This window comes from Anneissia japonica, unplaced genomic scaffold, assembly GCF_011630105.1.
Source record: "Anneissia japonica isolate Jap-2015-1 unplaced genomic scaffold, ASM1163010v1 scaffold3459_len64114_cov179, whole genome shotgun sequence".
NCBI lineage: Eukaryota > Metazoa > Echinodermata > Crinoidea > Comatulida > Comatulidae > Anneissia > Anneissia japonica.
This window is the reverse complement of record NW_022750762.1, coordinates 16,060-27,634: the sequence shown is the minus strand read 5'-3', so window position 1 is coordinate 27,634 and position 11,575 is coordinate 16,060. Positions and strand designations below refer to the sequence as shown.

The following is an 11,575-nucleotide window of genomic DNA, read 5'->3' as shown; positions in this document are numbered from 1 at the left end:
GTGTGTACTGTATGTATATGGGTGTATGCGTGTACGTATGTGTGTATATATATTTGTATTATATAGTGCATGATGTAATCCACGTGTGTACCTTAGATACATAACTCAATGAAAAAGACGATGAGATGTCAACGACTTGGTAGACTTAGAACACAAATTTTATTCAAAACATGAATATTTCAACCCGTCCTCTGGTCTTCTTCAGCATGTGTGAATATATGTATATATAGCATATATGTATATATAGTATATATATATAATTTTTAAAATTCAGGTTGTTTCATGTATATGTCACCCAGCGTACACTGGAATAGATTGTAGCCAAGACTTTGATGCTTGTGCTGATACGCCATGCTATCCAGGCGTCCTCTGTACAGATAATGTAGCACCAGATCCCAACGCAACTTGTGCCAGTTGCCCTTCGAGCTTAGTCGGAGATGGATTCAAGTGTTATGGTTTGTGTTGCTTGTATTATTGCTAATTACTAACTCCATGAAAGAAGGATGAAATTTATATATAATAATGTTTTTGTATTTTGGAACATCCTCACACAACATTTTTTGTTGCTGTTTCTACTGTTGCTTTATAGGTCTATGTTCTATTATTAATCAAGTCATTGTTTTTTTTTCACCACGTTGTAAGTAAATACAAGTGTAAATATGGTTTTAAAAAATGATTTAATAATGACAATAATAATGATCAATAAATGATTAATAATAAAACATATAGTGTTATTTTTTAACGGTCTTACGGCGCTTAAAAGCAGGTAACTATACACAAAATTTAATATGAGTTTAAAGAGGTGAAGGAGATTTGGTCATTGTAACATAAATTCAATTTGTTTTCCCAAAGATTATGACGAATGTATGGATAATAATGCAGGTTGCGATCAGCTATGCACTAACACGAGAGGAGGCTTCGATTGTAGTTGTTATGAAGGATACTTGCTTCAGAATGACTTGAAGTCATGTAATGGTAAGTTACATTTTCTTCGTTTTTAGGGACGAAGTTTCACCAAATCTATGTTGTGGTAGAAACCAAATCTATGTAGTTCTGTAGGATAGGACGGCCACACATGAGTGAATCCGTTTAAGCGTCACGTCATCGCGGAAGTCGAAAGCTCTATGTTTATCAACCCCATGACTCTTGCCGGGTATTTTTGTGTATTGATGAGTCAAATATTAAATCAATTCATTTTTATTTCAAACAATTTCCATATCAAATATGAAATTGCATTGATATGTAACACAATAATTTAAGATGAAGTAAAAAAACAATATGAAACGGTTAGTTAATTTTAGGTTGTGTTTTTTATGTGTAAGATGTTTAGAGCCCTTAACACACTACAGGAAATAACTATTTAAATATGTTTTAAATAACAAATGGTACAATAATGATAAAGAAGATACTAATGACAAATGCAAGTTTCTTCGCAACCTACGTACATATATTTTATTTTATTTATTTTATTTCTAAAATCATTTATTTTTATTTTATTTCGAAAATCATTCAACAGCGGAAGCCAATTACAGGATGTCTTATAATACATATAAATATATTGAAAAATACAAACAAGTGAAAAGATAAATTGATAAATAACATTACAGTATAAAATGGAAAAGAGAAATTTACAAATATATTGCGAGAAATTACATCAAAATTACAAATTGATTAATAATATTACAGTATGAAATGGAATCGAGAAATTTACAAAATTATTGCAAAAAATTACATCTTAAGCTAAAAATTGCAAGTTCAAAAAAATACTCGATAATCTCTAACTCACCATTACACGAGTCGCCTGTTTGGTTATACGCAAAACCTATATTGCAGGTACAACTGTAAGATCCCTCCGTATTGGTACATAACGCAAGATCCGGGATTATCACATTCGATGATATCTAATATTCAACAAAACATATTTAATAAATTTAATTAAAATTAGTAAAAATAATAATAAAACTTAATAACATAAATATTAACAATATAATATAATCATGATCATAATAATAATATAATATTAAAGTAATAAGCAACAACAATCAAACCGTGAACTAATGAAGAAATTAGTGCACTATTGGGAATAAGAGAATTTCATTGTTAGTAACAGTGATAACGTCACGATTGGCTTATAATGTAGATTATGTCATGGCAGGTTAAAATGTATCAAATAATAATAAACAATATTGAATATATAAATGAACTGAAGTTATACAATTTGTTGTATGTAGACATTAACGAATGTCTTCAGGAAAACGACTGCAGTGAAAATGCCTTGTGCACAAATGTCCTAGGAAGCTACAACTGTACATGTTTAAATGGGTTCAGCGGCGATGGAATAGATTGTCAAGGTAAGAGACAGATTGAGCTGGATGATGACGATGATGATGATGATGATGATGAAAGGTCTTTATCCTGAGGGTGTGATGTGTGCGCATGCACCCCACACATATCAGAAAGGTCTACAGTCTGGAATGTAGTACTGATTATAAAACTTGCTATTTTCTATAAAGAAGATTAAAAATGATATTTAGGTCTTTAAATTTTAGCCAGTAATCTATAGTTATTCCAGAATTCTGGCATTGAAGTTGCCAATGCCATGTCGAAGTGCTTAGAATTCCCACTTCTGTAAACAAATCAAAAAGAAAGATGCGTTTTGAGTTTTACTTTGAAAATGTTGACAGACATTAATGCACGGAGATAATTTGTATAAAATATTTATATATCATCTATTTTCTATAAAGAAGATTAAAAATGAAATTTAGGTCTTTAAATTTTAGCCATTAATTTATAGTTAATCCAGAATTCTGGCATTGAAGTTGCCATAGAATTTTTTTTAATTGCTAATTACATAATAATAATAATAATAATAATAATAATAATAATGATGATGATGATGAGGATGATGAAGATAAATAAATAACATTTATATAGCGGTAAATTACATAATAATAATAATAATAATAATAATAATAATAATAATAATAATAATAATAATAATAATAAATAACATTTATATAGCGCAAAAAACAGTGTCGAAGTGCTTAGAATTCCCACTTCTGTAAACAAATCAAAAGGAAAGATGCGTTTTGAGTTTTACTTTGAAAATGTTGACAGACATTAATGCACGGAGATAATCTGTAGAAAATATTTATATATCATCCAAATCTATCATATTTTGCTACTGAAATGGATACATCAAAGTTCTCATGAGTCAAAACTCAAACCCTTACCGGAGGCCCCTAGACAATCACCAATTGATAAGAGGGATGATAAATAGAGGATGATTGTTAACGATAATATTTTGATGATTGATGGGGATTAATACATAGATGTTCATAGATGATAATAATATTTAATGCCAGATGATGACAAATAGATGGTGATACTTGATGACAAATTGATGACGATGAAGATAGATGATGATAACATATGATGATAGATGACAATAAACAGATGATGCTACATGTTGATAGAACGATGATGGTAGATGATAACAGATAATTTTTAAATTGATGATTGATGATGCTAAAATAGGAAGACAGTTGATTATAAATAGATGATAATAGTAGATTTTATTATTTAATACATTTGTCACAAACGAACTTCATTCAATTCAATAATATACACATTTCACAACATCACATAAAATCGAATTACAACAAAACCAAGATAATAACTATAATTAATACATGTAAAGTAAATAAAAACAATCATTAATCTTAATCTTGGCACAAAAGGGACACAATGTACTGTATTATGACAAAAAAAAACTTTCTTTTAGATATTAACGAATGCATTGAGAGTCCATGTCATAATCTAGCAACCTGTGATAATGTTGATGGATCATTTACATGCACGTGTCTAAATGGATATCAAGGCAGTGGCCTAGAATGCACTGACATCAACGAATGTGAACAGAGCACATACATATGTGACGTCAATGCCGAGTGTCGCAATACTGCTGGGTCCTATAAATGTGTTTGTGTCAGTGGTTATTTGGGCAATGGAACATTTTGCGCAAACATAGACGAGTGTGAATTAATGACCCATGATTGTAGCGCTCGTGCTACATGTGAAGATACAATGGGAAGTTACAAGTGTACTTGCGAACAGGGGTATATAGGAACCGGGAGATCTTGCATTGGTAAGTTGTTCAAATTCAGGAACAAGCTTAAGTATGTTTTGTGTGCGGATATTCAATTTAATTTTGGTAATCTCAAATTTCTGCAATATATTTATTTATTATTTAATTTTTTTTCCAAATATTTAGGCAGGATTGCATATAGAGACGAGAACGCTGTTTTACAATATAGTCCTGCAAAGATAATACAACATAAAAAGTCTATCTAAAACAGTACTGTATATACAACAATAACAAGAAATAATTAATGCTTGCGATACACCACGTAGTTAGTTCTGGAAAGAACTGTTGTTTGTTGAGACGTTTCAATTGAGTTGTTTTAATCCTCTATTGAAGACGATTGAAGCAACTCAATCGAAACTTCGAGATATTCTCTACAAACAACAGTTCTTTTTAGAAATACCGAAAAAGCGATAATCATTAATTTAACAATTCATAAATATAATTCCATTTAAACACCAAGAGAGAAACCATAACAGACTCTTAGACAGACCCTTAATATCTGTTGAGGTAGACCTACCATTTGTATACATGCCAATACTCCGAATGGAACATAAATGCTTTTTGGCACTTTCTATCTGTTTCTTCAAAAGCATTTGAAAAAAATCAAAAGGAAGACCAAGATTTTTCATTGATTCAGTGACAGTCAAATTTACAAAGGAATTTACAGAGGGTATCATTTTTTTTTTTAAAACTAATGCAAGTAGTTTTTTGCTGGGATTGATGCTGTATCCATTGGTTCCCAACCTTGGTGAGTTCGCATCCCCCACTGGACATGTCAAGAGTCTTTATGGACCTAAATTCAACTCATTGTCCATATCCCAACAATAAGATTATAGATAAAAGATAATTCGCCACAAAAGTACAACATTAAACATTGGAGAATCCTGGAATTGAAAATAGAAACCCCCTCAGCCACACAGCTTTACAGTGAAATGGTAGACACATTGTAATTGACACGTCAAAACCAAGAAAATCAACTATAACAATGGTCGCTATATAAAGCACATATACCCCGGTATATCCTAAATATAATATTTTTATTAAATAAACAGGTCCACTACCAACTCACGTCTAAATATTATGTCATCATAATTCCTACCAACTATTGAACGTATTCAAAAGGCCGCGATCGTAATAAACTGCATTGTTTGAATAATATGTCTATTCAAGTTAACCCAATAGAAAAAAAAATACTACCAATAGATTTCGATCAATTTCCGGATCTACGAAAGACTACTAGCGAGAAATTCATTTTTATTTACATTAACATTTTCATATTTTTATGCATTATCCATCATCATAGCGACATTTAGAATATTTGATTATAGAATAATATTGTTTGTCACATTTTGAATTTATTTCTTTCATTTCTTGTTGTTATTATTATGATTAACTAATTTTAACAATTTTACGCTTTATATTTAGATAAAGATGAATGCCAGACCGGCGAATATGATTGCCCAGATAATGGATATTGTGAGAACACACAAGGCTCACACGTATGTAGGTGTAATCCAGGTTATACCATGAACAATAGTTCATGCAATGGTAAGAAATATTGCAATCATAGTAGAAGCAAATCTACAACACACAAAGTAGATGACATTACCCATCTATTTTGGTGAACTGCAAAATCAACACTTCTACTGAATGAAGTAAAATAACCATAAAATAGAATGAGTATAACTAAACTTTAGGAACGAGCTTAGGATTAACTGTAAATCACTACCTTTCTTATGAACAAAATTGTGCTGAACATCAAAATACTTTTTGTGAAGACATTTGTCAAATATTAATGGTTAATCTGAATTATGTGTGTGTGTTTAGATATCAATGAATGCGCCAATAATCCTTGTGACGCTGACGCAGGCTTTTGTGAAAACACTGGTGGGTCTTACATCTGCAGTTGTCGATTTGGCTACAGTCTCGGAGATGGAGGCGTATGTCAAGGTATAATTATATATTAACCAGTTTCGTAAATGTTTTAATTAATTTCTAGTGTCACTGATGTGATATGACAAACATCTTCTGTACATTTTCTAGATATAAACGAGTGCAACATAAATGCACATAACTGTTCACACGATTGTTTGAACAAACCTGGAGGCTTCACATGCAGCTGTCCTGGTGATCTTGTTCTAGATAACGATGGAGTGACATGCTCTTGTGAGTAATTCTTTACATGTTATACATATGAATTTTATATACAGTATATACATATATATATATATATATATGTGTGTGTGTTTGATATATATGTATACATATATATGTATGCTGTCTCTTATACACATCTAGATGTGTATAAGAGACAGGTTCCCAACCTTGGTGAGTTCGCATCCCCCACTGGACATGTCAAGAGTCTTTATGGACCTAAATTCAACTCATTGTCCATATCCCAACAATAAGATTATAGATAAAAGATAATTCGCCACAAAAGTACCTTTATCTACGGTTGTCTCTCTCCACCCAGGAGTACAAGTGGGTACCTGGTAGGTTCAAACACAGCCTGCGCTGAATAAAGCTGCAACATTATGGAATTCCCCCATGGGGCATGAGTGTGTTCCATATGTGCTTGATCCAGTGACGGTGGTTAATAATGTAAGCGCTTAGAGGTCTTTACAATATGCGCTATATAAGTTGACAATTATTATTATTATTATTATTATTATTATTATTATTTATTAAATTTCTATTTATTTCATATCGTAAATAACTTTTATTTGCATTGTAGATTATTGCTGTACATTACTTCTAATTCTACTGTAACTTATTCTTAGAGCGCAATTAATAGAAATAAAGAATTTATAATGCCGTTGTACGAAAGCATGTCAAATCCCCTTTTAATGGGATGAATTTAACGCTTTTAGTTAGTGTTCTATAAATATGTCAAAATGTAAAATAATGGAAGCTCATAAGTTGACATACAACATTGAAAAACAAAAGTTAAAATGTAAACAGCTCTCGACCAATGCCAGTCCAAAATATTATCATAGGCCTGATGATGTTAATGACCAGTAGTACTATTTTTTTTAAGTGATTATTGGTTTATTTGTTTGGGTTTTTTTTTGCTTTTTTTTTTTGTTTTTATTCAAATAACATGTTCATTTTGTTGAACGATAAGTACTGTAGATCCGAAAATGCAGAAACACTCTATCCAGAACCTTTAGTAAAGTACTAGGCCTACCTAAAAATGTTCTGTCCGATACGGAACCAGAATCTGTTGAGATAAATCTGTTGAAATTGAATTGACTGTATTTGTTATGCAGCGCAAGCAAATTGTACGTTACCGTGTGTGAATGGTGATTGCAGTACTGACAGCGGAGGTGCGTTCATATGTGTCTGTAACTATGGCTTTGAACTGTCAAATGGAAACAATTGTACTGGTAAGAAGTATTCATAATATTACACAGTTACATAGCATGTATTAACTACAATTCAGAATTAATTCATATAGGATGTACGTATTTGAAAATCATAGTGCCTATGATAATCAAACCCACGAAAAAGAGTAGTTTTAAATCAGCATACATACTCTATTGTAAAACCTTTAGTTGTTCATACACACTCCACACACACACATATATAAATTGTAAACGGTAAAGAAGAGGAACCCGGGACCTTTTGCTGTATATGCAGACGCCTTAACCAACTTTCGTTGGAAGATTGAATCCGATTAGAGACAATTCGTTTTGAACTCTACGGTATGCCAATACAACATTAGTATTTGAAGCACACACGTTAAACAATGTGATACGCCCTCTTCTTAAGCAGTTTAAACGACAAGACGTGATCTCCGAAGTGATACTTTATTATAAGAAACACGTGAAGATATAAACTATAATTGTCTCGCGGTAAGGCTTTATACATACATACATACATACATATAAATACATACATTTAGGCTTTATATAAGCCTGTATAATTTTAAACGGTATAAAAGAGAAATCTGCGAGTGCGAAAAAAAATTGCCCCAACTCATGGACATTGCAGTAATTGTCTTGTCCTTTATTTGATATGGTATATACGTATATGAACAGTAGTACACACTCGTTCATCCAAGAGATTGTTTTCACACAAGTTCGTGACAATACTAATAAATGTATTGGTTAAAAAATAATAATCATTTATATGTATGCCTTTACTGAGGCTATTCCATATATGCTCCTTCTCGATACGATGAAGTCAATGTGTGGCATATATATTAACATATTAGCTTTGCTATATCTAAAATTATAAGAAAATTATTGTACTTAACGAAATGATTCAAATATGGTGAAACATGACCCCTAATTACTTTATAACTAAGTATACAATATTCAAACTTGGTCTAAAGAGAACACCAATTTGCCTTCTGTAAAGCTTGGTTTCCATGAAAATCGCTACATACTATTGCCGACTATTTTGGCGACGATAATTGGTCATTTGAATCAGGGAGTGTTTCCGATTCATTGAAAGCTACGCAGAACAAGGATTGCAGTCTGAAACACTGTCCACTGGGTAGCGATTGTATGGAAACAAAGCTTAAATGCCTCTTTCCTTGGCGACGTGTCCCATTTTAGACCACACACAATTTGGACAGTTGTATTTTGAATAGTCTGTATCTTTTTATGGAAGTTTGACTAAAGTTTCCCCAGATTACATTACAGTAGCTTAAGTGAGGAATGGTGATAGCATTTGGTATATTTCAAAATATTTTGAGGAAAGTAATATCTCCATCGTCTGAGCATACCCATTACCCAGTCCTTTCAGGGCTTTTCTGCGAATGACTTCAATTTTATTTTCATTTACTTGTATTCCAAGATGCTTACTGCATTGAACAGGCGGCACTAAAATATCTATATTTTCAGATTTGCTTTTATTTTTTTGAATTTGCTTGTCTTTTACTTGAACCGATTAACATAAATTCCGACTTCGAAATATTAATGCTTCATCTGTTATTTTTTAATAGGCAATTCATGCATTTGAGCAAGTTCCTCATTTATGGTTTGATAAATTACACCTTCATTGTTGGATGCATAATAGATGATAGTATCATCTGCAAACATACTTATTAAATGTTTACATTTCTTAACACTTTTGGAAAGTCATTTATGTATAATAGAAAGGCAAGCGGACCCAAGATTGAACCCTAATAGTATTTAGTAGGTTACATTCAGACAATGCATCATTTACATTAGTGAATTGCTTTCTTTCAAACCATTTTGATTGCATATTCGCATATGAGACCATAAAGTCATATTTCTTTAATAAAATAACATGGTTTACAGTGTCGAAAGCTTTTTTTTTAAATCGAGCAATACCAGAATTGATTGTTAATTGTTTATGTGAGTTTTCTTAAATTATTTTTAAATCCAGTATGTCGCTTAGGTCACATATTAAGTTCATACCTAGGCCTATCAAAATATTTTCTATCATTCCGTTTTAGTTTTAGGATGTAAGAGTATCTCGTTGAAAATAACAATGACTGTGTTAAGCTTATTACCGGAAAACATACTACTGGATTTCATTCATCAGGGCAATAGTCCCAAATTACGTTACTCTGAAACGGTTGTTTGAACGCGTGCAGCCAATATTTTTTCTGAACTGTTAATATAAGTTATACGGGAACAGTAAGGGATAATTGTTTAAACAATCCAAACGTAACAAACGTTCTTATAATGACTTGAAGGATATAGTATTTCTTTTAGAATTAAAAGAATTAAAACATAGAACCTTCAAATGTATTGGTTAATTTCAAAATTATACATAAATGTTATAGGCCTATTGCATCTAATATTTAAAAAAAATAGAATAATAAAATAACAAAAATACTCATTTTATACCAAATTATGGTTACACATTTTAATTTTAAAACCTAGACGTAGATGAATGCTCTAACGACGATTTGAATGGCTGTGGGGATCTCGGAAAATGCAACAACACAATAGGAGGCTATAACTGCATTTGCAATGAAGGTTATGAACTCTTAGAGGGAACATTTATGTGCCTTGGTAAGACTCATGATTATTTACATTATCATTAGGCCTATTGGATTTTCCTAGCCGTAACAGGAAAACCATTTTTTGTTCGGAGTTTTTCCTTCTTCCATACAGTTTTCCCGATCTTTTACACAGGGATTTTCTGCCCGGCACTTTGGTTATTGTCCATGCTTGGATCTTTCCTAAACTCTGTCCAAGCATATACCATAATATACCAACGATGTAACTCCTAAAATGTAGTGGCAATTTGGAGTGGGATGTGGATAGGGGACCACTTAAAAAGATTTTTTTCAATGACGTATTAACTTAACAAAATGGAACTTTTCGGGAATCTTTAACCAGGTTACAATTAAGAGATTATTTTGGTGACTTCCAAATTCTGGTGTAAATTTGAAGGTCATTTAAAGTTGGAATGTCCCAGATCTAAATTTCTAAAAAAAAACTGATTGATGGATTTAAAATGAAACTTTTCATAATAGTTTGTCATGTCCAAAGAGGGAATAAATAAATGATAGTGACGATCCGAAGTAGGGTGTGGATCTCTCAAACTTCTCAATGGATCGAAATGGAACATTCCAGAGTAGTTAGTCATGGTTAATTGAAGATATAACTATATTTTAGTGACAATCCGCAATAGGGCTTGGGCATAAGGACCATTCAAAGAGAATGACAAGATATCTCAAAAACTAATATGAATTAAATGTTCTTGAAATTTTACCCATGATACAAGGAAGAAAGTATTAACGTTTATTGACGACCTAGACTCGGGTGTGAACTTGAAGGTCATTTGAAGCGCTAACATACCAGACCTAAATATATCTTTAAACTTATCAATGGACCTTAATGAAACTTTTATGTAGAATAGTTTGTAATGAATAAATGATTACATTTTGGGGACGATCTAGAATAGAGTGTTAATATGAGGACCATTGTAAACTATATAAATTTTCGTTTCCAAGGCGTTTAAACCAGTTGCAGTTTTTTGGTTTTGTTTTTGTTTTTGTTTTTGTTTTTTTTTTGGTGGGGGGGGAATTTGGGGAATTTTAGTACGTTGTTATTGTTTAGTGTTTATATTTTTATTGTTTTTGTTATCTATTGTTGTTAATAATAGTACTTGATTTTAATTTTAGTTTTTTCTAATTTCTATTGGTAATATTGTTATTATTGTGGTTAATGTTTGTTTTTATTGTTATGTCCATGCTAAAAATTACAGTGGTGTTTTATTACAGAGAAAATAATGTGCCGTTTATACCTTGTATCCTAATTGGACTGTTTATATACCAAAAATTTAGATATTGACGAGTGTATGAGTACTGACCTTTACCCATGTCATGATGACTCAAATTGCTTGAATACAAACGGAGGTTTTAACTGCACATGCCGATCTGGATTCAGTGGTGACGGTCGAACTACTTGTACAGGTAATTTAATTAAGTGATCAATATCA

The 11,575-nt window shown here is 31.7% G+C and overlaps 1 protein-coding gene across 1 annotated transcript in view; it reads left to right on the top strand.

The window, feature by feature from the left end:
- The window catches only part of LOC117121521, a gene marked incomplete at its 3' end in the record, with an annotated part of 46,621 nt that overhangs the window by 20,319 nt on the left and 14,727 nt on the right, over window positions 1-11,575 (top strand). The window contains exons 21-30 of the mRNA XM_033266747.1: window positions 275-455; window positions 853-975; window positions 2,232-2,351; window positions 3,785-4,147; window positions 5,573-5,695; window positions 5,975-6,097; window positions 6,191-6,313; window positions 7,417-7,533; window positions 10,009-10,140; window positions 11,421-11,549. Coding sequence (XP_033122638.1) covers window positions 275-455; window positions 853-975; window positions 2,232-2,351; window positions 3,785-4,147; window positions 5,573-5,695; window positions 5,975-6,097; window positions 6,191-6,313; window positions 7,417-7,533; window positions 10,009-10,140; window positions 11,421-11,549 — 1,534 coding nt within the window. The remainder of the gene's footprint in view (window positions 1-274; window positions 456-852; window positions 976-2,231; window positions 2,352-3,784; window positions 4,148-5,572; window positions 5,696-5,974; window positions 6,098-6,190; window positions 6,314-7,416; window positions 7,534-10,008; window positions 10,141-11,420; window positions 11,550-11,575) is intronic.